General features: G+C 40.9%; 1 protein-coding gene across 2 annotated transcripts; it reads left to right on the plus strand.

The window, feature by feature from the left end:
• Window positions 1–76: 76 nt before the first annotated feature.
• Window positions 77–27,590, plus strand: lmtk3 (lemur tail kinase 3). Of its 2 annotated transcripts, XM_088326970.1 has the most exons (16): window positions 77–377; window positions 5,217–5,350; window positions 6,579–6,723; window positions 6,802–6,875; window positions 6,939–7,057; window positions 10,355–10,442; window positions 10,503–10,651; window positions 12,708–12,792; window positions 13,530–13,651; window positions 15,000–15,149; window positions 15,232–20,662; window positions 21,518–21,681; window positions 21,744–21,868; window positions 23,588–23,922; window positions 23,998–24,073; window positions 24,544–27,590. In XM_088326970.1, exons 1-16 carry the CDS (start codon window positions 287–289, stop codon window positions 24,705–24,707), a joined length of 7,452 nt encoding a protein of 2,483 aa, XP_088183096.1. In that variant the 5' UTR covers window positions 77–286; the 3' UTR covers window positions 24,708–27,590. The 2 variants fall into 2 exon arrangements, with proteins under 2 accessions (XP_088183096.1, XP_088183095.1); XM_088326969.1 differs by having other exon boundaries at window positions 6,802–7,057.
• The last annotated feature ends 154 nt before the right edge of the window (window positions 27,591–27,744 follow it).

Here is a 27,744-nt window from a genome sequence, read left to right on the forward strand (position 1 = left end):
CCGGAGGAGGATGTGGATTTATTTTGGGTTGGTGGGGGCGTCTTGGGCTAGGGGGGTGCACACGTAGAAAGCAAAAGAGAGAAGAGGGGGAGACTGTGCTAGTATGCTTGGATGTTGTCATGCTTGAGCTGCCTGAGGATGCACAATAGCGGGCCGGGATCGGCGAGCCCAATAGCGGATTAGAATTAGCCGAAGAAGGGGGGAGGATCTTTGATCTCACCCAAAAAAAGAAGAAGGAAAAAAAGGAAGGAAGGAGACCGATGCTGTTGTTGTTGTGGCGGCGACCATGCGCCCCCACTGCTGGCTGATGGTGGCTCTGGCGGGGGTCATGTCGTACATCAGTCCGGAGAGAGCGCTCGGGGCCCCGCAGAGGGAAGGTGAGTCCCCTCGGTGGAATGGGGAGGGGGGCGGAGGGGCTTGATCGGAATAGATGTCACCGAGGCTTGCAATGAGGGAGGGGGGTTGATGGTTCTCTTTATTACCAAGCGTTAGATAATGCCAATGATCATTGCAGGGGGGAGAATGGTGCATGCATGCAGTGATGCAAATAAAACCGGATCACGGGGGGGAGAAGGGGGTGTGCAATGTTGGGCCTTTCATCGATGCCATAAAAAACGACTCGCATGATTTTTCCTTTGAATCAATAGCTAGCTTCTATTTTTATGAATTTATTGATACCTACCCAACCCCTTCTGTAATACGCGTCTTTGTGTTTTTTTCCATAAGTCCCTGTTTATATAGATTTTTATATATGTTTTCAAGCATTTAATGTGTCTAAAATGCAATAAAAAAGGGAATGAACCCCAAGCTATTGTTTATGATGCTTGTTTACGTCCTGCGCTGCAGGGCGAGGGTGATTGGACTAGGGATCACCAACATGGTGCTTGGCGAGCACTAGGTAGCTCCATAAGAGCACCTGGGAAGCTCTCTGACTCGTTGAGAAAATACCACACTGGTGATGAAACTTTGTGATTTTCTAGGAAATGTGTTTTCGACTGGGCTGATGTTTTAGTGGATTGATACTTAACTCTACTGCTTACAATTACAACCTTGTGATAATAACATGGTAATAACATAGTAATAACATGAACAGGTAAATCATCTTTTAGGCGTTTAATATGTGTCAAAAATGCCCCCAAAAAACAAAATATACTCTGAGCTTTTGTTTATGATGGTTGTTCCATGCTGCTGGGCGAGGGTGCGTAGGGATCACCAACGCGGTGCCTACGGGCACCAGGTAGCTCACCACGAAGGCCCGAGTAGCTCACGGACCTGTTTTGGAAATAGCTGTGATTTTTTGGGGGGAAATGTTCTTCCTGACTGGCATGATTTTTTTAGTGGGTCGATTTTAACACTACTTCTAATAATTACAAGCTGGTACTAATATTATACTATTTTCTGTTAACACATGAAAGGAAAATGGTAAGAAATGTGCTAAATAGTCACCGCAATAACAGCATTAACAAATTGCTTTGGTGGGTAGCTTTTCTTTAGCCACTGGCATCACTTTAGCAGTTATTACTAAATATTTTATCAGTTAACGCTAGTACCACCAATTACTAATGTATGCATGCCAACCTTTTGATTTTAAAAATAAGTATATTTTAATCGCACGCTCTATTTTTACACGCAAAACACAATCAGTCTCCAGAATACTAAAAACAGAACAAACAACATGTGTTTGTTTAAAACCGGAAGTGGAAAAATGTTACAGGAAAAAAATAAAAGACGTTTAATGCAATAGTTGGGGCGGTTTATTCATGCATATACACTTGATTCAAAAAAAGAGAAGTAGAATAAAATACTGCTTTTAAAAAAGCGGCAGATTTTAAAAAATAAAAAAATCAGTAGGTGTTTTTAAAGCGTTAAGTGTTGGTGGGTATGATAGCTTAATAACAACATAGTAACAACATAGTAGTAATAACATAAGGTCATATTTTAGAAATATGGGTATATACATTTACCATGTGTCTACTAATTACTACAACCTGGTAATAACATAGTAACGACATGATAAGTGGGTGGGCTGCTATTTTAATCAACATCGCATTTATTTGACTTCCCAAGTCAGCAGGTTGTCAACTTTTGCACGAAGCACGCAACAAGCAGGCGCTTGACGTGTCGCTCATCTTAACTCTGACACTATTTCGGGGAGGATCATGCATTTTTTAAACATACTCTGAAATTTATGCATGCAGTGTTGACAGTGAGATGACCTTGCCCATCAAAATCCACGACGGCGGGTGCTGTTTTGAAAACAGTTACACATCTGAGACGTTAATTATTAAAGTGGTACTAATTCTATGTTTCCTTTCTATGGTTTTTGTGTTGCTCCCCCTGGGGTATGCATCTTTGCCAACAGGCGGCAATTTATGGTATCCTTATTTAAGGATTCGTTTTACTTTTACTATTAAAATGTGTAAATAATTTTCATTATTTTTGATACAGTAGATTGTTGGATACAACATTAATCCATTCTTTGGAAAGTTCAAAATTAGCTTGCTTTATGGCGGATTATAAAGTAATCTAATTTTAAAACCTCCATCTGCAAGGATTCTCAAGATTTCTTTTCTTTTGTAACCTAATTATTTTTCATCAATCGTCGATTGGTTACGACAATCCAACTTAGCAAGCGGTAGTGATTAGTATGCCTCCTTCGTAGTTATCGATAATTGCAGGCTTCGTTTCCATGGTTATCATGTTTTTGTTTACCCTTTAGCATCACTGCAAGTCTTGGGAACTATTTAGATTAAATACATCCCAAAAAATAAAGTATTGTATCACCCACTCGCAAAGTCTTTACAAGAGAGTTCAGCCAATAGGATATCGGCATTTTCATGATGCTGTTATGCAAACCAATTGCAGGCTAACGTATTAAATGTCGACCGATAGCAGACACGCATCTTGAAGAGGTAACTCTACTTATGGACACAGAATTATGTATTGATGTATGGAAAATATCCTCATGATGGGGCTGAAAAAACACCCTCTCAACCTTAAAGTGAAAAAGTTGTAACGTGGGGTTGCCGTATCCCAGGGGTCTTCTGTAGTAGCATACAGTCACCATATTTGACTCATTTTTACTTTTTCTGAAGTCATCCATTCATACTCATTCTCATTGCTATCTTTGGCTACGATAATGACATGCTAATGAACAGTACATTGTTTAATTTTTTTTTTAAACACTTTAAGAACAATATTGAATACAGGGGCACAAACTTATTGTTTGCGAGCTAGCATTCCCCCCTGATTTTTTAAATAATTATGGGGGATGCTAAAAGAAAATAGAGGACAAAAGACAACAGAATGTATTTATTGTATGAGCTTTGTTACACCATTTTATATAAATATACTTAACCAACAATTGCATTTTATTACAAACGTTACATTTCTAATTAGCAGATATTTATCATTAAATATGCAACATATCAAAATGTATACAAATTGAATGTCTCGAACAAAAATATTTCAATTAGAATCCATGAATAACTAAATATTTTATTGATTTGAAAAATATTAACGTTTGCTTATTGTTACAGTTATGTTTTGCTAGTGATGTCCAGATCAACCAATCAGAGGCCTGAAAAATGACATAGAGGGCCAGCTGAGAACGTTTTTGAACATGGATTGTTTAAAAAAACAAGCTGTTTTGTTGCCAATAATATAACTAAAAATACAAAAACAGATTACATTGACATAGCAACACAGAGGGTGGAAATCGGATCGGACAAATAAATGAATAAAATGAAATATTGAAATAGTACAGTAACAACAAAACGGATGTGTATGATTTTAGGATGCTAATCGCTGCAGGCGTGTTTTGCTAGTCCTGACCAACTGTGATTGGTTAAAAAAACATAATAATACAATGGCCAGATTAGATTACCATAGAAAAACATAGGATTAGAATATGATTGGACAAAAACACAGAAAAACAAAAATAACTTTTAATTTAAGGTAAGATAAGATCAGTAAAATGATTTTAAGTCTAAAATTTAAGCTTTGTTTTTTAGCCTACGTATAGTAATCGAGGATGACAAGGGATATTTTCTAAACACAACACATTTATTTACAAACAACGAGGAAAAAGATTGTCATGTTCGGCACTGAATGTGTAAACTGGTTAACGTAGTTGAGCGAATGGTGTTTTACAACTGAGCCAACTCACCGTGCTATACAAAATCTACACGGCCCGCTAGCGTCCGAAGAGAGCATTTGGTTTACATTTTTTGACATACTCAGAAATTTGTGGCCGGCTGGTTTGAATCATCCAACGCGCCAGACCCCAGGATATATGTTATGCCTGATCTAAGGAGTACTATAATAACGAAATTGACGCGTATTCTTTTAGGATGCTAATTGCTCATCCAGTCCAGATCAACCAATCAGAGGACAGAAAAAATGACATGTGGGGTTGTTGACAATAAATATGATCTCCAATTGGTTAAAAAAACTAAAACTTTTTGTTAATATAACTACAAATACATGGACGGATTAATTTAACATAGCAACACATAGAATTGAACCCTGATTGGAAAAAAACAAACAAAAATAGAAAAAACATTCAAATAGTACAGTAATACTAAAACTTATCCGTCTGTTTTTAGGATCATCATCTACAGATGTCACCATATGCGTTTTTTAACCATTCCACCCCCCGTCCCCCTTTTTTTTCCCTACAGATGGGTCACTCCCCACAAACGACCACATTGAGGTACAAATGTCTACATGCCCCGCCCCCTTCCTCTCTTTTTCTCTCACCTGACTAGCCGAGCTCTTATTATCCTTTTATTCCGATTTCCGAACATCCCGGTTGGTAACACCTGTCCCCCCCTTCCTTGACCCTCTCTTTTGCTTCTTAACTGTGAATGCTGACCCTCGCCTCGTGCTTTCTGTCCCTATACCAAAATGAGCTGCTGCTACTTTAATGCTTTTTTTTCACCAACCTTGGAATTTTCCTGCTTTATACCTATAAAAATAATAATAAAAAATCCCCCTTGATGCAAGCTGTCCATTGGGGTTGACCTCAACTTGCAGCTGAAGGACAACGCTCCAATGGTCATTCATTCCCCCCTCCGAGACCAGCAAACCGTGAAACACGATTTTACACCTTTATGATTCCGCCAAGTCTTGTTCCTCCAACCTTCCTTTAAAAAAAGAGAAAAAAAAATTGCCAGAAGTCAAGAAAAAAATGAGTGTTTTTGTGCCGGTTGCAGTTTCTCCAAGCAGGACGGCATCACTGTCACCGCCGCCGTATGTGGTCATCCTCATTTCCTGTTCCGGGTTGGTCTCCTTTGTTCTACTGCTGCTCACCTGTCTGTGCTGCAAGAGAGGCGGAGTCGGCTTCAATGTAAGTCGCGTTCTAGAAGACATTGCAATTTTTTTATCAGCTCGATTTTTGTAGTATTAAATTGTCGGGCATTCTACTTGGGTGTGGTTGTTGGAGCAATGGTTTGTTGAAACCTGTTCATAAGGAAACGATTGTATCAATCAAGGTGTTATTTGTCAATTATGTTGGTATTTATTGGGGTTGCCTTGAAAAAAATAAAAATAATATATACATATATATAATTACATTTTACACTTGACTTGAGCTGGTCTACTGGAGTAGCAGATGGATGAAGCAGGGTTGGGAGAGGAGGTATCAAATTCAAATTAAAACTGATTTTAAAACTTTTTACCTGCGACAATTGTCATTTCCTTGCTTTAGTTGCCTCCAGGGAAACGATTCATCTGCGTTCTTCATATGTCTTTATAGTCGCAAGCTTTATTTCCATGGTTATCATCTTTTTGCTTCTCCCTTTAGCATTATTTATTTGGGGCATGCAAAATATATATTTTTGATGAGATATAGCGAGAAAAATTGCAGACAAGAGGGTTGAATTCTTTTTCTATTCCTCACTGTATGAAAACATTGTGAGGCACTGTATTCCGGGGTTTACTATATTAATATATACAGACCTAGATAAATCTTTCCAAAAAGATAAGTAAAAATAACCAGCTTATATAAGAGGGTTTCCTAAATAAGCACACCCTCGCAAAATTGACTATTATTAGCTGCCCCAGGCTAGATTTTTACTTAAAACTGGATTTATTATTGTCAGTGTCATAAATTGTCCAACAAAAACTCCAACAGAGAAAGGGGAGGGATAATTTAATAAAGTTAGTAATTGACATACAGTGCTGTGAAGAAGTATTCATGTTTTTTGCATATTTGTCACTCACAAAGGTGTCAGATCATCAAACCAATTTTGATATCACACAGAGACAACCCAAAGAAATACAAAAAGAATTGAAAGCTATCTGTGATAAAATAATTTCCCCGGAACCTAATAGCGAGCTGGGCCACCTTTGGCAGCAATAACAGAAATCAAAGATTAACAATAATTGCACTGAGGAGGAATTTTGGCCCATTCTTCTTTGCAAAATTGTTTCAAATAAAGGTCAAACCACAGCATCTCAATTGGATTAACATCCGGACTTTCATTTGACCACTCCAGAACCTTCATATTGTTTTGTTTTTTGACATCACTGCCAAAAATCATAATTTTTAGTCATGTTATCCTTCCTCCGTTCAGGAGTTTGACAATGCTGACGGGGAGGAGTGCTCGGGGGGATCCAGCCCCATCCAGGAGGACAGCCTGTCGTCGTGCCCCTCGCTGCCCGAGGTCTACACCCTGCCTGTCAGGGAGAGGCCTCGTTGCACAGCCCCTCACGATGGAGGTTAAACATCGTTTTTCGCCTCCTGTATACAGAAAAAATGCAGGGGTGTTTTGAAATTATTTTTCGTCTCATTATCAGACTCCAAGTCTCAGTGCTTCAAAAGGCACAGCCTCAATTACCTGCAGGAGATCGGCAACGGCTGGTTCGGAAAAGTAAGGACATCGATCCATCGGGCGAGCCGATACTTTCGATACTTCCCATCGCTCTGCTTGCAGGTGATCCTGGCCGAGGTTCTGTGTGATTGCAGCTCCTCGCAGGTGGTAGTGAAGGAGTTGCGGGTCAGCGCCAGTCCGTTGGAGCAGAGGAAGTTCTTGGCTGAGTCTGAGCCCTACAGGTCAGGCCCAGATCGTTTTTACTACCTATAATTCTCATTGGTATTGGTGACTATCCGAGAATTGCATAGGTCATGGGTGTCAAATTCATTTTGCGTGGTAGAAAAAAACACTCTCACGGGCTGGACTAGTAGATTAAATGCTAAATGGTAAATGGTCTGCATTTATATAGTGGTTTTCAAGTCAATGAAGACCTCCTAAAGCGCTTCACAATGTGCTTCCACTTACCAGTTTACACACTCAAACACCAATAGCGGTCATGCAGCCATGCAAGGGATTCAGTGTCTTGCCCAAAGTCACTTTGACATATAACACGGAGGAGCTGGGAATTGAACCTGTGATCTCTTGATCCCAAGACGAGCGCTCCTGAGCTAATGCCGCCCTGATTAAAGAAAGAAAGAACAAAAGAAAAAGAGAAGGGGGGAAATAGAACAAATGGGTTGGATAAAGAGAGAGACAGCAAGAGAGAGAGAGAAAGAGATAAAGAGAGAGAAAGGAAAAGACAAAGAAAGAGAGAGAGAAAGACATGGAAAGGGAGAAAAAGAGAAGAGAAAAAAGGGCAACTAAATAAACTAAGAAATACAGAAAGACGGTAAGAAGGAAAAAAGAATGAGAGGGAGAGAAATAGAGAGAAAGGTTGAGAAAGTGAAAGAAAAAAAGAAAGAAAGAAAGAATGAAAGAAAGAAAAAGAGAAGAGAAAAAAGGGCAAAGAAATAAACTAAGAAATACAGAAAGACAGTACGAAAGAAAAAAGAATGAGAGGGAGAGAAATAGAGAGAAAGGTTAAGAAAGAGAAAGAAAGAAAGAAAGAAAGAAAGAAAGAAAGAAAGAAAGAAAGAAAGAAAGAAAGAAAGAAAGAAAGAAAGAAAGAAAGAAAGAAAGAAAGAAAGAAAAAACAAAACACACAATGACAAGAAAGATGCATTCGAGCTACTGGGGCATATCTAATAGTGCAATGTCAAATTTTCTTCCACCGGGGAGCTGGCCTACAGTTATCCTGCGCAATTCGTCCAATCAGAGACAAGCTAGCTCTTTTTTAAAGAGACAGAAGGGCTGGGGTAGAGGGGGGTTCCTTTGAGACCACCAAGGGCAGAAAGTAAAACTTGTTTTGCACACAATCTAAGGTCAGACCATGTATAATGCGACTTCAAGCAAGTAACACTACCAGGGGACCTCTTGTGGGCCAAACTTGCCTTTTTGTCTCCATTTGACCTTAAAGGTATATCTAAATTCTAAAAATGCGAGAAAATGGTACGTTTTTTACATACTATCCATATATATGTCATTTGTATTCAAATTATTTTCTGAGATTATGCATTTTGAAGTCTGTCTCGTCTTTGACTTCCTGAGCTGTGATGTCATCAGAGTAACACTGGCACCCTTGCAAGCCAGTCACCATATTGGTTAACATGTTCATTTATCGAATAGGTTATGAGTGTTTGAAGTCATTTTTGGGTAGTTTTTGTGGAGAATGCCCAGGCGTTGTGTTGCAGGTGGATGCAGAAATGGTACACCAAACGAAGCCAAAAGTGGGCTAGCTCGCAAAAATAACACACAGGGAGCTAACAGCGGGTAATCCATCCGGGAACAGACCAAATGACATGGCAGGCTAGCCGGCTGCTAAAATGGCAGCCCATCTGAATGAAAACATGCAGTAAGCAGCCAGTCTAAGTGGGAACCAACAACGAAAAACAGCTACGACAACAAACACCACCCAAGTCAGGAACATAACAATGGATACGGCAGACTAATTGGTTAGCCGGCTGCTAATGAGGGCTAACCTGGACCAAACAAAACTGGAAGCCTTCAGCAACCCTGACACTAACTGGGAGATAACCGAACAATAATATAGCAAGTGTAAAATTCGCAGCGAAAAACAAAGGAAAGGTCACTATGGCCTACCTAAAAAGAGGCGAAGGCAAAAAAGGAAAGGACACTATAACGGCGGCAGGTAAACTCAACCCGCACAGCTTTTGATGATCGAAGCACGCAACTTGGACAAAACAGCCACAAGTCCTCTAGCGACACAGTAAACTAAGTCCTAATTTCTCCTAACAGATATGAGCAGTGTAGGGATTTTTCTAGCTTTAATATTGAAAATCGTTAGGCTTGAAACGAATTATTCTTTACTGCAGTCAGGAAACAAATTTGCCTCTAGGTGTTGCTTGTGCTCCACCATAAATCTGTTTTTTTTACTGAAAGATTCTGGAATTTCCTACACTGATTAAAATAAATTACCTTATTACTTTGAGTTATTTGAGTTCTGATATGAATTACTAATCCCAAGAAAATGGATTCAATGATCCAGGCTGATTGAAATACAACACACATTTTATTAACACAGAGAATTAATGATAGAAAAAAAAGGTGAGAGAAGGCGCCGAAAATTATGGGAGTTTTTGACCGCTGAAATTCTAGAAGTTACTAGCACAAAAAGAAAGTTTCCCGCTAAATGCTAGTCGATTTGGGGAGATTCCCTTGCACAAAAAACTGCTCATTCCCAAGGGGAAGCAAACATGCCGAAACCGTCCTCTTACCTGTTGTTGCGGAGAGATTTGGTTTCGTGCTCCGGCTGGTCGCAATGAAAAGATGAGACCGGCTATCGCTCAGCCTAATCTTTTTATATGGACCAATGATGCTCGACCAGATTATGCCTCCATGGGTGTGGTCTTAGATATCTGATACCCACAGTATTGGATGACGGTGTTTGAAATTGCTAAACTTTTTAGAAAGCCAAAGCAGTGAGAAATTTGCATAATGTTCTGTACTTGAGAATGTCCCTCCAATCTACATACTTATGTACCGTGAGAACATTATTTTATCAATACATTGTCTTGAATGTTTTAATTACATTAAAAACTTCATGTTATCAGATTTTATTATGGTACATGGTGAATTGGTACATCCGGGAACTGTCCAAAAGGGGACGCCGTCATTCCATCCATTCAAAAGTGAGTTATTTGAAACGAAAAAGGTGGAAGTCATTTTTGTGCTGGGCTTATTTGTTCTAAAGCGGTATGCAATGCTGTACACTATGATCTCTGTCGGTTTCAGAGCTCGCCTTGTGTGTTGTGTTAATGGAATTCTCCATATTAAAAGTGTTGCGTTCCTTCAAATACGTCACAGCTCTCCAGGAAACGAGCCAGATGGATCAACTTTGAAACTTAATTTCTTGACCCCCCGGCACGTGAAATATTTGCAGAATTGTGGAGAGACAAACTACACGTTCTGTGCCAAATTGGAAAAAACAAAACTGTTTGGGAATACCTTTAAAAAAAGTGTTTTTTGCCCACACGCAGAAGTCTGAAGCATCCCAACGTCCTTCAGTGCTTGGGGCAATGCAGCGAAAGCATCCCTTTCCTCCTGGTCATGGAATTCTGTCAACTGGTGAGTAGGAAGCAAATGTTTTCTCACAAAACACAGAATTAAAATGGTGTTTATTTGCAGGGAGACTTGAAGCGTTACCTGCGAGCTCAGCGCAAGTCGGACGGGATGACGCCAGATCTTCCCACCAGGGACTTGCTGACCCTGCAGCGGATGGCTTTTGAGATCACGTCGGGCCTGCTGCATCTTCACGAGAACAACTATATCCACAGGTTAAATCAAATCAAATTTATGTGTAAAGCACCTTTCATGCAGTAGGTTGCCACTCAAAGTGCTTTATACATACATTTAGCATACAATAAGGCAATAAAATCCCCTCCATGATCCTCACCCAACTATCCAAAACACCACATACACTGACACACAGAAGGGTTTAAATACAATAAAACCAAAAGAAATAGTAATAGCAATAAAATAAAATGCATGGCAAGGCACAGACTAACCACGTGAGAAAAGAGACCTGAGAGAGACTTATCCGCACTGATAGGGATGGCAGCAGATTTTCAGCCCATGAACCACACCCTACCAGTGTGGGCTCCCCATATGAGGAAACACTGAAATATAAAGATAGAAATAAAATTGCAGAACAAAACATAAAAATGTGAAATAAAAAAAAAGTATGTTACAGTAAAAGGCTAAAAGTTAAATAAATCAAATCTAAATAAAAGTAATTAATTAAAAGCCATATTAAAGAAATATTAAGGGTCACCGCAGACCTAATGTCCTCCGGCAGACTTTTTCCCAAGGCGGCTGAAAGCTGCTTCACCATTTGTCGGTTTTGATCCTCTCCCTGGGGACAGTCAAGAAACTGCTCCCAGGGGACCTCAGGGACCGCAGGGGAAAATAGAATAAAAGCAAATCAGATAGATCGGATGGCCCAAGACCATTAAGACATTTAAAAACTAATAAAAGCAGCTTAAAATCGATCCTGAAACACACAGGGAGCCAATGCAGAGATTTTAAAACGGGCGTATTGTGATCCCTTCCCCTGGCCCCCGTGAGCACATGTGCTGCTGAATTTTTTAGTAATTGCAAGCTGGCAATGTTCTTTTTGGGAAGACCCTGGAGCAGGGCAATACAATAATTTAAACGAGGAGATATAAAAAGAATGCGTCAGCACTTCAGTGTTTGCCTGAGAGAAAAATAGGACTCTGGCTATATTCTTGGATTGCTAAAAGCAAATTTTAGCCTTTTTTTGATATATGGGATAAAACTGAGCTCAGAGTAGAAAATAACGCCCACAATTTTAAGGCAAGGCAAGACTCTCTGACCTTCAGGACCAATATTTAGGACCTCTGTTTTGTCCTGGTTAAGCTGTAGTACGTTCTCTGCAATCTATGACTCAATATCTAAAATAGATTTCAGAAGGTTAGAGTGCAGGGTGGTGTAAGTTTTTTTGGTTTGTTACGTTGAATTCCATGGATATTTTATTCAGTTTTTCTCAATTTTCTCCTAGTTCTTCAGAATAATTGTATTTGTGTTTTTTATGTTTTGCTTTTGTTTTCGTTGAAATATTTTACGTTTTTTATTTTATTTTATACTTTTTGTTTTTGTTTCAGTTTTCTTAGTTTCTTTTGAATTTTTAAAATTAGTTGTTAAGAATAATTTTGTTGGGTTTTCAGGTGATTTTTTTCTTTTTTTTGGAGTATTTTTTCTAGTTTTTCTGAATGTTTTTTAAAAAATATTTTTTCTAGGTTTTTCCCAAACATTTTTGTTCTCTTTCTCTCTATCTTTCTCTTTCGCTCTCTCTTTTGAAAATAATTTTCCGGAATACTTTTGTTTCTGTTTTTAACTCTTTGGGAGTATTTATTTCTAGTTTTTTTTCAAATATTTGATTATTAGATTTTGTTTTCTGTTTTGGATGTACTCATTTTCTATCTGAGAACAGACAACCAGACAATATATGCTTTCATTTTGTGGGGGGATCTTGCATGCTACACAGAAAAATCTGAAACCAAATTCATTATGAAAAACGGAAATACAATTACTCTAAAGAAATAGGAAAATATACAGAAAAACAGTACAAAATTATTCTCAAAAGAAGAAAAAAATATTCTAAAAAACACAAGAGAGATTGTCAGAAAAAAAGAAAAACAATATTCTGAAAAAACACCCAAAAATATTCGGAAAAAAACAATATTCCATTAAAACTGAAGATTTTTTTAAAATAAAAAATAGAAATAAAAACTTTATAGATACTCTCAAAACCATTGTATGAGCATGATGTAAAACGATTTCACATGTAAAATTTGATTTTGTTATCTGCAGCGATCTGGCTTTAAGGAACTGCCTGCTGACCTCTGATCTCACTGTGAGAATAGGCGACTACGGCCTCTCGCACAATCAATACAAGGTACATTCACTCAATATTTAGCGCTATCATATGTGAAAGTACAAGATCATTTGTATCAATTCTACTTTTATTTATACATGCTGGCAGAGGTGGGTAGTAACGTGTGACATTCACTGGAATTTTGGGACATTTTGTACTTCTAGGAGTATTATTAAATCACTATACTTTATTCTTTTACTTGAGTAAATTTGCAAAGAAGAAACTGTACTCTTACACAGTTGCATTAGGCTACATTGAACTTGTTACTTAAATCGCTAATGCAAGATGCTCATTTGGCCTTCATGTCTGAGTCATGTTTCTTTTGACTAGTGACCCAAACAACCACCAGGTGGAACTTGTAAGCAGGGTTAGGAACTTTTTTCTTATTGTACTGTATGCGCAATGTCTATAGCTGTAGCCTCTCATTTGTATTTTTTTCAAATGCACAAAGGGTTCACCCAAACAAATTTTCTGAGCACACAGACTTACAATTACAGATTTACAATGTATTGTTGATTGTATGGACTTTGAGGATTTGATGATCTGATTAAATGGTTGTTTAAAAAAAATCATAAGATAAAACATTGCTACGGTTACTCAGAACTTAAGTAGTTTTTTCACCGAGTACTTTTTTACTTTTACTAAAGTAACTATTTTGATGATTACTTTTTACCTCTACTTGAGTCATATTATTCTGAAGTCACAGTATTTTTTTCTCGAGTAACATTTTTGGATACTCTACCTACCTCTGCATCCAGGAGGACTATTACCTAACTCCAGACAAGCTTTGGATCCCTCTGCGATGGATTGCTCCGGAGCTCCTGGAAGAGTACAGAGGCGCTCTCATTGTCACTGACCAAACCAAAACAAGCAACGTGTGGTGAGTTGTGTTTAAACCACACACACCACAAATTATTCTCACAAATTACAGTAGACCCCCGCATACAACATTAATCCGTTCTAAAGCAGGGTTTGCCAAGTGTAATTGCCATATAGCAAGGGATGGAAACCGATGGTAAATGCGTTCTGAACTCTCGATGCTTCAGTTAAAAACATTAAAATAGATACCAATTATGTGTAGTATAATATACACATGTATATAATTAAATATACTAGTAAAGAAAAATTTAGATGAATTTACCTTTCGTGTGAACTGACTTAAGCTGGTCGAGTATAGTAGCGGGTGGATGCAAAGGGAGGGGGTAAGAGACAGTAACAGCAAATTTAAAAGGTTAGCAATTCTCGTGCCCTCTTCATTTATCTTTATAATTGCAAGCATCATTTCCTGTTTTTACACTATCTCTCAATCACAAACGCTCCTTTCTATCACGGACAGAAGCATAGTGGGACAAGTTAGCTGAGCTGCAGCTCTCCTGTTTTAGTGGTTCCGCCCCCTGTCGCTTATCCAATCAGAAGGCGCAGTGTGGGTAGCGGGAGGAGTGGAGGGGAGGATTAGAAGCATTGAGGCTCGTCGAATGAAAAAAAAAACAAAACAGCCGATACCAGTTAAATTCTTTAATATTGATGCCGATTCGACTTCTAATATCAAACGAGTAACTAAAAATGGCTGAGAGGACGCCCAAAAATATGTTTTTACTTTTTTATACATGAACGAGACCCTGGCAAGACAACTGAATAATAGTTAGTGTGTAAAAGGGAAAAGTGTGAAGCACATTGTAAAGCGCTTTGAGAGGTCTTCATTGACTTGAAAAGCGCTATATAAATGCAGACCATCTTCCTTGGTTGTCATGTGTTTGCTTCTTACTTTAGCATCACTGCAAACCTTGGACCAATTGCAAATAAATACAGTACAAAAAAAGGAAGTATTGTATCACAGACTCACAAAGTCTTTGAACACAAGCTTCTGAACTGAATGAAGAGAAAGGCATTGCAGTAGGTATTTCAGCCAATAGTTTATCTATATTTGCGTGATGCCATGATGCAAACCAATAGCAGGCCAGTTTTAAATTATGTCAACCAATAGGAGTCAGGTATCTTAGTGATGTAACACATCACACACACACTGCTTGGCAGTGTGCCAATAGTTTGTAGTTGATTTTATAAATTTGGAAGAAGGCCCTAAAGAGGGGCTGAAAAATTATCTTATTTTTCACTGTAAAGAGAAAATGTTGTAAGGCGCGATAACGTATCCTGGCGGTCTACTTTATACCGTCCAAAATGTCATATCTGCTACGGCTAATCTTCTCTCCTCACTGTCCTACTTGCAGGTCCCTAGGGGTGGTCATATGGGAACTCTTTGAGTTCGGTTCCCAGCCTCACCGCCACTTGAGTGACGAGGAGGTTCTGACATTTGTCATTAGGGAGCGCCAGATCACACTGGCCCAGCCGAGACTGAAACTCTCCCACGCAGATTACTGGTCAGTTCGACACACTCACGCCGTTTACTCCATTATCTGGTCGGAGAAAAATGTTAAATAAGTCACTTTTTTCGTTTTGAAGGTATGAGATCATGCAGTCCTGCTGGCTACCTCCGTCACATCGGCCTTCTGTGGCAGAGGTCTTCCTCCTCCTCTCGTCCTTACTGGCTGCCGATCGAGGGGGAACAATTGGAAGTGACGAGGACGAAGAGGAGTACGACGGTAGGAGGAGCCGAGGCGAGAGCGAGGAGTCGTTCGAAAGACGCTGGGACCTCCTCCGGCCGCCGGCCTTCCAGGCAGCGGCACGTGAGCGCCAGCGGGAACGAGAGTGTGGCCGGGAGGACCGGCATTGTGCCTACCCCCTGCTGGATCCCGTGGGGAACCGCAGTACACATTCCTCGTCTGAACTGGACGACATCCTGACTGTGACAGAAACCAGCAAGGGGTTGAACTTTGAGTACTTTTGGGAGAAAGCTCATGCAAGACGGGGTTACAAACCTCTGGCAAGTGCTCAACCTATACCGGCTGTGAACAGCAACAACCACAGGCAGTCTTTGGACACCCCGACTGTAGTCCCCGTGATCAGCGCACGAAGCCCCTCCCTTGCAAGCGAATACTACATCCGACTGGAGGAGCACACGCCCCAGGACAATTCGCCGACGTTTAAAGCAAAAAATCAAACCTCCTGTAGGCCGGAATCTGTTTGTCCTGGCGATGTGGAGCTTGTGGAGATCCGCAGTGGCATGCTGGGGAAAGAACGGGTACCCTACTGTTCCTTGGAGAAGTGCCCTGACGGGAAAGGCATCCAGACTGTGCGTTCGAGCGAGGTGAAACTTCAGGTTCCCAACACGGGCGTGGCGGAGTTCCGAGACACTACGAGCAGAGTGACTGACTTTTCTGTGATTAATTTAGGAGAAGATGAAGAAGTAAAGACTCCTGAGAAAAAAAGTTCTCAAGCTCCTTTCCTCCCTCCGAAACCTCGTTCGCTGCCTTTGTCAATGTCCAATCACCTTCACTCGCGCCCCCTTCCCGCACCGCCGCTCGGATACCGAGGACTTCCTCATTACAACGTGAGTGGCAAAATCGAAACGAATCCCCTTCAGATGAACAGCTGCCCGCCTTCCAGCTTTGGTCACTTGGGGCTCCATCGAGCGCGACAGACTTTGCCACCATCTCCGTCCCTCTCCCCTTCGCTTCCTCCGTCAAGCCATCCCATTTACCCGGCTCAAATGTGCCCACCGGCCCTTCCTCCTCACTCGAAGCAAAGAACTTGCCCCAGCTACAGCAATGACTCTCATTCTAAATACATGAACAGATCTATGACAGACCCGCTGTCCTGTGACCTCACAAATCGAGACACCAGACACAAAACGCACACCTCCAAAAGCTTCGAATCGCCCATCCGCAGAGAAAACCCCTTGCGCCCAATTTATCGGAATTTAGCTCGCCCTCAGCCTGGTACAGACGGGCAGTCGTCATCCAGTCCCACCTACTCAGATGAGGACGAGTCACCCTTCACGTCTCCTGAGAAACGGGGCAGCTCAGTTACACATTCCACCCTATCTGAGGATGCAGAACCGCCTTCAGGTGGGGTCTTTTCCAGAGGGATGAAAAGGACCCAGTCTCGCCTCGACACCATCTTGCCGGCAATTTGGAAAGAAGATGCGGAACTTCAAGCGAAATGTATGGCCGCTGCTCAGAAATCGCCCATGCACCTGTTTCTGACTGAGATTTCCACTGTGGCGGAAGCGAGTGAGTCCAAATCGGACAGTTCGTGGGAGGGTGGTCAGAAGGACAAGACTGATGCAACGAGATCAAAAAACGGAATACGCCGTTCCCAATCTCTGATCACAGATCTGGGCTCAGCAGGACAGTCAACGGTATCTGATAAACACAACAGCAACTCTGGCGCAGAGAGCTTTACAGCATCGAATGAATCATTTCAGAGAGATCTTTTTCTGACGGAGATTGACACGGACTCTGATCCAAACGGAGGGTCAGGAAGTGATCCTGTAAAATACCTTTACCCAGCCGGATCAGGGTTACAACCGTCCGTCTCTCCATCTCCATCAACTGAATACACCTTCTCAAAAGGTATTACAAAGTCACGCTCCCTCCATTCTGAGGTCACCACTGGGAGAGGAGAGTATCAACCTCAGCAAAATGAAAAGGAGCTGCAGAGAACTGAAATGACCAGGGAGGAATTCCTGAAGGAGATTCAGTCGGCAGAGACATTTCTAACTGAAATCATATCCAGGCAGAACAGGTCCGAAGCAGATACCTCTCCCACCCTTCTCTCGCCTGAGTATGAGTCTATCTGCATTGATCCTAATTCAGCTCAGACCATTCGTTTTCAATCCGAAAGCTCCGTACGTTCAACCAACAGGGGTAATGATGAAATTCAAACCGAGGCGATATACGCCCAAGTCACTAAGCGCGCTAAAAAGACTGAGATCAAAGTTTCCACCCGGCCCGAGATTCCGATTCTTCAAATAGGCTCTGCAATAAAATCGGACAATCAATGCAGTAATGCTGGTCAATGTCAATCTGATGATTATGTCTTTTCAGAAATCATGCCTAAAAATGGCCTGATGCACAACCAAACACTGAAAGGCGAAGATCTTTTAGATGCGCCTGCTTTGCCTGCTAGAAGGGAGGAACGAGCCACTGTTCTTTCAGAGCCTTCTGCAAAAATCTGCAAAAAGGATGTAAAAGACTCCGACACAGGTAACAGTCCGAAAGCTTCTTTTTCAGAGAACGGCGGTTTAGTGAGGGATGACACACAGGCTGAGATATTGAAGAAAGGAGATCAAATTACAGTCTGCGACACTGATAACGTGTCTGGAGCAGCTGATTCCAATCACTCGCAAGATTGTGGCACCCTGAGCACAATGCTCAATAATGAGCGTTCGCCACCACACAAGGACAACGTTCGAGCCATCGATAAAGCCACCACTCCAACAACCCCTGACTGGGATTCATCTGGTGATGTTTTCATAGTCACCCCTACTGACTCTGTCTTGTCACCAATGACATCCAGCTCTGCGGACTGCCTCACGCCCAGCGATTCCTGGATGGGAGGTGGCGGATGGCGGGCCCTGGGCAACGAGACACCCCACCGGGACTCGGCCTATTTCTCAGACAGTGATTGGGAAGGGGACGGGATGTGTCGGAGGACCAGCGACGGACTTATCGGCCCCAGGCCGAGCAGCGGCAGAGCCGGCGACAGGGGAACACTGTCAGGGATTGAAGAAAAAACTGAAACTGAAGAGGAGAGTGAGGTGGAATACAAGCTCCAGAGACCTGAAAAGATGACATGTCAGAACACACATGAAAATGACTTAAATGCTGTAAACATTGCAATCAAAGGGTTTGAGCCAGAACAGCGAGAAGATTCAGGCATTTTCTTGAATGGTCAAAAATCCATCAAGATGATTAACAAAGTCTCAACCCAGGACTGTGTTGACTTCATTGATCAGTTGTTCTCCAAATTAGAAGAGTCCCCACAGAAGAGTGCTTCACACAGTGATGGTTTTATAAAACAATACACAGATGAAGTCATCGCTCTATCAGAATCAACAGATTTGCACTTAAATCCCACTAGAGAATACCCAGTAATACAAAACAATGTAAATCACTGTGGAATCCCGACGGTAGATTCTCTAACGGTGTCTAATCTATCCAACCTATGTCATGGTTCCACAAAATCCCCCATGTTTGATGAAGCAATCCCTAATTTAGCAGAATCAAGCGTAGGGGAAAGGGTAGAAGATAAAACAAGTGTTCTGGCGGATAACTCCTGGACAAGAGAAAGTTTTGAAAAAACAGAAAAAGGTAACAGGATGCCAGATCTGGAGCTGCACCACACAGAAAACAACCAATTGGGCCTTAGAGACCTCAACTGCTCCGAAGACTGCAATTATACAGCTGAGGTAAGAACGGTGACGGAGAAAATGCTGGTTGCTACAGAATTGAGTAACGTTGCAAAGGATCGGTCACCCCAGAAGGAATCAGGGCCAAGGACCGGCAAAGTTGTTCACAATCCCGAGAGGAATAAAAAGAACGATTTGCTTAACTTCCAGCGTGACTCGCTGGTTTGGCCCGATGAAAACGACCAGTGGGCCTCTCCAGAAAAGAGATTTCCGGATAGTGAACTTAGATCCGAACTGTTCTCCAGCTTCCGGACTGAAGGGTGGGAGGTGGCAGAGCGTCTTGTCGTGGGTCGGGAGTTTTGGGAGGAGGAGGAAAACGATGAATTTGCGAGAAGTGAGCCCCACCCAGCTGTTATGATCACCAGTGAGGAATCGTGGAATTCTGAGAGTCAAGGGCTGACTGAAAGTATACCTGGAAAGGAATACCTCCACCTGGAAACTCATCAGGTCAGGATCTACTTTCAACAAGTTGAAAATCAGGAAAACCTCGTGGAAATAGACCAATGTGATGCAACTAAATTGGATAATGTTGAAACCCCCGTTCAGGAGGATTCAGATCCAACTAAGAACCTCAAATTATTAAGTAAGGATTTAAGTGGGAATAAGTATCTTGCCATGTGCGATGGGAATCAATCTGTTAACTGTTTGCCTCAGAATCAGCTCCATGAGCTCCAAAAGGAGAATCTACAAAGACCCAAACTAAACGACAACGCTGTATCAGCGAATCAGTTCTCTCATACTTTAGAGAGTGAGCGTTCCAAGATAACAATTTCCATCACTGAAGCCCCTCAGGAGAACTTATCAGACGAGGAGAACCTGCTCTCAGAAGAGGCCTCAAGTAAAGATAAGATAGAAGAGGATTCCAGAGATGTCGCTGATCCACAGGTGGACAACTTCAGCTCAGTGGACTTTCCCAGTCCACCTCAAAGCATAGACTTGGATGCACTTGAGAGTTTGGATGATTCTTTTCCAAGTCCGCCACCATACATTTCGGAGACAGAGGACTTTCGAAGTACGCTAAATTTAGAAGTCATGAACGCAGAGGCCGAATTTCATTTGGAACCGACAACTAGTGAGAATGATATGACTGTGGACAAACTGAAAATCCCATCTGAGCTCGACACAAAAAGGGACGCCTCTGAGACAGAAGGTCAGATTGATGGCGGCTCATCACAAGAACCTGAGAACAGTCTACCTGAATTATTAATTTCCGAGTGGAAAGACATGGATGAAGAAGCCTTGGAGGACTTTGAGAAACTAGAACAATTGTGTTGCATATCCGGGGACGAAGAAGGCACCTTGGGTGAAATCATCTTGGAAAACCTTGAGCTTTTGGAGTCCCTGAAAAAAACGCCTGAACAAAAATCAACCTGTTCTAGCATCTCTGATGAAGGAACGAGTAATTCTGCTGCTGAGGAGCTTGTTCTAGTTTCGGATGAGATTCCTGATAAGTCCACCATACAGATAGAGTCCCCAAATGCAGAGGATGGCAATGACATTTCAAGGTCTGAGCAACCTCTGGATGCTAAGGATCAGAGTTCTATGTCCAAGATGACCACAGATAACGGTCTCATGATGCAGGTCAGAACATTAAAATATTTGCCTATACATTAGACTCCCGGGATACAGCAACCACAACAACAAATTATTTAACGTGTCCGATAACATAATTTTAAAGTTTGCGGTAATTGTAGTTATGTCTCTAAGACGGCTGTCTGCTTTTTGCCAGTGTCACATAAAATGCAGGTCTACCATTGGTTTGCGTCATAGCATAATGAAAATGCCGATATGCTCTTGGCTAAACTACCTCCCACAATGCCTTTCTGTTTTTTAATTTAATTCAAAATCTCTAGACTTTGCAAGTTGACAATACTATTGTACGTTATTAATTAGCTATCGGTTGAAGCATTGCAGTGATGCTAAAGGAATAAGCAAAAAACATGATACCAATGGAAACAAAGCTAGTGATTGTCAAGCAAATCCATGAATGTATACTCTTCGTGACGGACCAATCGCTGTTTGGGACAATTATTGAGGAGGGAGATAATTTAAGCAAGAAAATTCTTTAAGGGCATTACAATCCTTGCAAGTGGAAGTTTTAAAATCAGGTACAACTCTAATCCGCCGTGTCCTTCCCCGGCTGCATCCACCTGCTATTCTACTTGACCATCTCAAATCAAGTCTAACAAATGGGAAAATAAAATAACATTTTTCCTTTACATATGCCTGTATATTACACATAAGTACTACTTACCTGTACTATATACTATACTTTGTTATTTTACCATAGGTTTCTATCCTTTGATATATGGCAATTTCATGTTGCGACCCCCACCTTAGATGTCATAATGTCGTATCCTGGGGGTCTACCTTAATCGTGTTCTGTATATTTGAGCCATCAGCATTGGTTTCTTTTCCTGCGTTCTGTCTTGGCAGGTTTGTGAGGAACGTCTGCAGTTCTCCCTAAGCGAAAACGTGAAAACAAACGTGCTTTGGGGGTCGACAGTAAAGGACACGGTAACGCTTCGCCCCTGGGGGGAAGACTCGGCCGAGAGCAAGAGCCAGGAAGATACTGTGGGGGAAGAAAACAAGGACAAAAGGTATTGAAAGGCTTCAGCAAATCTTAGATACAGAGATTGTTCCAATTACACTTTTGTTTTAGTTTCAGTCAAGCAGAGCAGGAAAGCTGCTCTGAGGCCGATTGTGAGAAAACTGAAAACGAACCGCTCACTGTGATTGAACAACCCGAGGTTACAACTCAGTTGTCAGCAAACCAGGCCATTAAAGGTATGTATCCGTCTCCCTTTGCAGAATTGTTTTCATTTTGTGATATTTCTTATCTATATGTATACTTGCATGCACTGTATTTGAAATGTTAAATGACAGCTACAGTGGTAGTTAACTAATCAGAATGAAAGGTACCCAAATTGTACAAGTGATTTTCCCTCTTATTTTCAAAATTGTTATGCAGTTACAATGTCAATTTTGACAATAAAGTGGCCAGTTGCTTTACAGGTGCTATGTCGCCTATGGTTATTTTGTTTTCTGTTTCGTTCTAGTTGCTATTTTGTCTTGTGGTGAATATATTGTCAGTTACTATGCACGTGCGATTTTGGTGGGAGTAATAATAATGCCTGTTGCTATGCAGGTGCTATGTTCCATGTTTCCATGTAGTTTTTGTAATCCAAATCCTTATGGTACAATATTGGCAGTTGCTCTGCAGCAAGGGAGATTTTCGTAAATGATGATAATGTCCGTTGTGATTTTCTTTATGATAATAGAGTTTTCAGATACTATGCAGCTGCTATGTTGTTTTCCAGGAGATATACAGGTGCCATTTACTTCATGACTAATTTCTCAGTTACTATGCTGTTGTTTTGGTCGTTATGTTGGTGAAATTATTAGTTGCTATGCAGTTGCCATGTTCTTTAAAGATGATAGTGTCAGATACTACATAGTTGCTATGGATATGCTACATTCCTAATAATCATGAATAGGAAGTTGCTAGGCAGTTGCTATGTTCTTTTTAAAAATAAAATTGTCTGATACTATGCACCTTGCACATTCTTTAGGGTCATGTTTTAGGTTGCTATGCATCTTCTATCTCTCTCTAATAATGGCAATTTCAGTTGCAATGCAAGTGCCATGTTCTTTTTAATGATGAACTTTTAGTTGCTATGCCATTGCGTTTTAATTGCTATGTTCTTCTTAAAAATGGTGTTACTATGTAAGTGATATGTTCTTAAGAATGATTTTGTCAGTTGTCGTTTCATTTCTATAATATTTCTAAAGGCAACAATGTCAGTTGCAATAAAGAGCTACGTTTAATAGGGTGATGTTGTCAGTGGCTATGCTTTTTCTACTCTGTTTTTGTAGTAATGTTTTTGGTAGTTGCTATACAAGTGCTTTGTTCCTTATAATGATGCACATTTCTGTTTCTATGCAAGTGCTATACAGTTGGTACGTTTTTTGTAAAGATGGTAATGTCAGTTGCAATAAGGGCGCCATGTTCTTTAAGATGATATTGTAATCTGTCATGCAATTTCTATAATATTTCTAAAGGCAAAAATATCAGTTGTTATGCAGGTGTTATGTTCTCTACGATGATATTTTCAGTTGCTATGTGTCCTCTATGTTTTTGTAATAATGTCAATGCCAGTTGCCATACAACTGCAATGTTCCTTATGACGATTTACCTTTAAGTTACTATGCAAGAGTGACAAAAATTGCAGATGTTCGTTGATGATAACACAATTTCAGTTGGCAAGCCGGTGCTAGGTTCTTTAGGATGAAGTTTGCAGTTACTATGCAGTTGCTATGTTCTATCTGAAGACGCAAATGTCATTTCCTATGCAGGTGCCATGTTCTATGCAGTTCTTACGTTCTTATCATCATCCAAATGTTAGTTTCTTTGCAACTCCATTTACTTGTGCGTGTATGTGTTCTCGTTTCACAACTCGAGGGACAGAATTTACAAAAACGAATATTTTTTTTTCTGTCCTGCAGCGAAAGTAGCCCGTCTGTCCCTGGCCCTGCCCCCCATGGCCCTCACTTTGCCCCTCAACTCAACCGGCAAAGGAGGATTCGGGGACGGGGCCCTCGGCAGTCGGATCGGCCGACGGAGAGGTTTGCCTCAGGGAATCGATCCCGAAGACGAAGAGGAAGACGAGGCGGAGGACGAGAGCTCCCGCAGGGTCATCGTCGTCACAGAGACGGATGTGGACAAACGCGTCGGTCTCAGAAGCTTGCTCAAGTCTCCCAAGGAGCCCCTGGACAGGGCGAGGGACCGGGGAAGGAACGTCTCCTTTTTTGACGACGTCACCATTTATCTTTTCGATCAGGTACTGAAAAAATTGGGGTTTGGGATGTCAATTGTTCAGTGCTGTGTGTAATTCTTATTTTTTTCCCCGGCCCAGGAAACTCCAACCAACGCGTTAAGTGCTTCTGCACCCACCAGTCCTGCTGCTGTGTCCGTCAAAAAAACATTACATGGTGAGCATGTCATACCTTACTTCTTTTTATCCAGACCTGTTATGATCTTGAGGTAGAGTGAAATACACACTTTGGCCACAAAGCGCTCACTGTGGCGCCGAAGTACGCGCTGTGAAGAATAATATCACTCAGATGGATGTAAAAAGTAGTCATTCAAGTCATTACTCGAGTAAATTAAGTGCATGCCATGCAGATCCTCCGTGAAGAAATAAAAAACGCGAGAGAGAAGCCTGGCTCGGCCCGGCCCAACTTAATAATTGACATTTTATATACGAATTTCGGGCGGGGTTCCGGTCCCAGCCCAAGATTTTACCTCTAATTCACGGTATCAAAACATGGAGGAATTGTTTCTATATTTCCAATGCATTTATCACTCTGTGGGCCAATCTGGGGTTGATTCTGTGCTGCTAAGGGGATTTGAATAATTTTAATAGTGATATGATACTGTCTTGTCTCTCACTCTGTTCAAGGTACCAGCAACAAAAGCAAAGATTCCAAACGCAAAGAGGCCAAAGTCCCTGTGGGCGGGGCCAAAGTCCCTGCGGGCGGGGCCAAAGTTCCCATGGGCGGGGCCAAAGCGACAACCTCATCGCGTTTTACCGTTAGCCCCGCCAAGGACCCTCACGTGGCGTGATGGGGCCCCGAAAACACCAAAACTTTCAGTCTGAGCCGTGACTTTACCCCAATAAGCAGCCATTCACACAAAGAGGCTATTTTTCTACCGCCAATGGAAGAGGGCGACTCCTGTTTGGGAAACGCTGGATTTGATTTTAACCAGCCGTGCTGTTTACAGAGTTTATTTGGAGCATCTATGGAAGGAAAAGCCCACAAGGGGTTTTGACAGCTATGCAGTGGGAGTCTCGCTGTGTATTAGCTTGTCTTTTTCTGCATTGCTCCTCACTCAATGTGAGGGGAATACTGTTTATTTACGTATGTTATCATGCATCCCCAAATGTGAAGGGAATACTGTTTTATTTTTGTTTGATCGGACATCTCTTTGGACACCTTTCATTGCAGTCACTTTGAAAAATGATCTGCTCATCTTCCGAGAGAATATTTTTAACATTTGTACAAAACTTAATCATCCAAAACAAATACAAAATCTTCTTTTTAGATTTTTACTTTTCAACTACAGTGATACCTCGGTAGGTTTTGTGGGTGGGTTGATCCGGGTGGTAGGGGCACCATTTCCTGTGGTGTGTCTTGGGCAAGTACTGTACAGCTTGGCGGCACCCATCCCTCTCCAGGCGTTCGAGCACCAAATCGTTTGAGTACCGAATTTTTTATTTTCCCATATGAAGTAATTTGACAATAATACCTTGTTTATTGCCAACCCATCAACCTCAGTCGACTGCTCCCCGGAATGGTTACAATTCCCCACATAAAAGGATAATAAATCTTACAAACACAACACTGCACCTATTTACTCACAGCAAGACAGACTGTAGAATACCGCGACAGATATTATCTACTATCATGTCGTCTGCAATCCAGATTAGAGTCTAAATGGGGAGGACAAGATCCATTGTACAAAATAAATGATCAATTTCCCCTACACAATTTTTTTACAGTACAGTGGACACAATTTGAAATGGTCAAAAAACAAAATACTGAGAAAACGTATAGTTTGACAGGTATGCCATGAAGAGTGATATGCAAAAGCAATTGTCTTTGGGGATAATGTTTTGCAGCCTAAACAGTGCAGTTAATTTAAGGCATGCCACAATACTATACTTCTGTGGCCTGGACAAGTGCAGATAACTTTTTAGTAGACAAAATGACAAAAATGGCCTGACAGAAATGCGCTCTTGGCTCTCTTTTGGAGGAATATGTGTTCGGGTGTTAGGAGATAATGGATTGCAAAATATTTTCCAACCCACAATGCACTGAGGCCACAAGGTACTAAGCAATCAGCGATAATGGTTCGCGGCCGCACAGGTGCCACGAATTTTAAGCGGAACGAACGGAAACAAGCCCTGTCAAGACCACATAAGGGAAATCTGCTCTCTTGGCTGAGAGAGAGCAATAGTCGACTGGCGATAATGGATTGCAGCCTAAACAGTGCAGTTCATTTTCAGCTGGACACAATTGCATGTTTCCGAACAAGTGCACTTCACTTCTTGGTGGATCGCTGAATATTTTTCAACCCGCGATGCACTGACGCCACAAGGTACGAAGTGTAAATGAATGAGGCCTTACACTTTACAGTATTTATTTTTATACGTTCCCACACATTTAAATATACCCAAAACCATAATAAAAGGTGTACCTAAACAACAATAAACCCTGTACCTAAACATTGTTAATTTTTTAAATGTGGAAAAAACACAGTTTAAACATAATACATACAAAAATATGAAATAATTTTGAACCATTCTTTTACCAATAATATATCTTACTGCTTGTATTTGTCAACGATTGTTATTCAGAATTTAGGTACAATTATAACTCAATTTAATTCAGACATGATGATATTCTACGCTGGAAACATACTAAAGTTTCAATTTCCTAAGGTTTCCATTTTCCGGAAACACCCCCCCCCCCCCTTTTAGTATGCTATTTTCTATTTGTTTAGGTTTCATTTTGACTTACAGACCGCCCTTCCAGTATAAAAGGGATTGTCAGCCATCGGAGTGAAGTTGTACAGACATTCTTCTGTAGCTCATTAGTGCCCAGCATATTCTGTAATAAAACTTCAAAATAACTAATAAACTCTCCAGCCTTTGTTTTGTGCAACTGACCGTCGATCTCTTTTTCAAAATGATGCTGACCGACACAGACAAGACTGTGTTCGAGTTCCAATTTTTTGTTCAAATCCTGCTGCAAAAATAACCCGAACTTTTCGGTCAAACACCGATTCGTTCGAATTTAGAGTCGTTCGTGTACTGAGGTATCACTGTATTCTTCTCAGACTTCAACACAAAACAAGGGTTGTTTTTATTTGCATTTTGATTTCCCGAAAAAACGATCTTGTGTTTTAATTTTAATATTTTGAAAGTCAATTACCAAATGATTTGTTGTGGATCTATGTATTTATTTGTTTTGGTTATTTATTTGATGCAGTTAGCATTTTTTGAACAAAAATAATACATTTAGGTTCTACATTTTATGTAACAAATAAAGCAAAATATTTTCCCTGATGTCTTAACTGCGCCCAAAAAATTATTTTGTATATTTATTTCCTGTCAATATATTACAGTCTGTAAAATAGTTTTTCTGGTAACATTTATTTCTCCCCCGATGTTTGTATGTTTAGCGTCGTCGTCATTCTTTTCACGACATTTAGTGTAGCTTAGCATGGAAAACAAAAACCATCGGTAAATACTTTCATTTTTAGGGTGTGTCTGTATATTCTGAATTTATTTTCTACGGATAAGAGTCCATCATGCAGTCAAGGTTGAAATAGTTTGTTTAGTCTCTTTGAGTGGCGGTTTCAAACATGTATTGCTTTATGAAATTGCTTTTGAGGGGGGAATGTAAAAAACAAAGGGGAAAAATAAAAACTACATAATGCAGATTTCCGTTTGAATTTTGCCTTGCATTGTAGTTTTTCATTTCTAATTGTCTTTTGCGTCATACTTAGAATAACAATTTTCTGTAAAGGTTCAGTAAATCAATTTCATGGTTCTCACTTTTACAGCCTCATTCCAAATTGTATTAATTTAATGTCT

The sequence above is a fragment of the Urocampus carinirostris genome, chromosome 2 (genome assembly GCF_059441175.1).
Source record: "Urocampus carinirostris isolate Australia breed hairy pipefish chromosome 2, RoL_Ucar_1.0, whole genome shotgun sequence".
NCBI classification, from domain to species: domain Eukaryota; kingdom Metazoa; phylum Chordata; class Actinopteri; order Syngnathiformes; family Syngnathidae; genus Urocampus; species Urocampus carinirostris.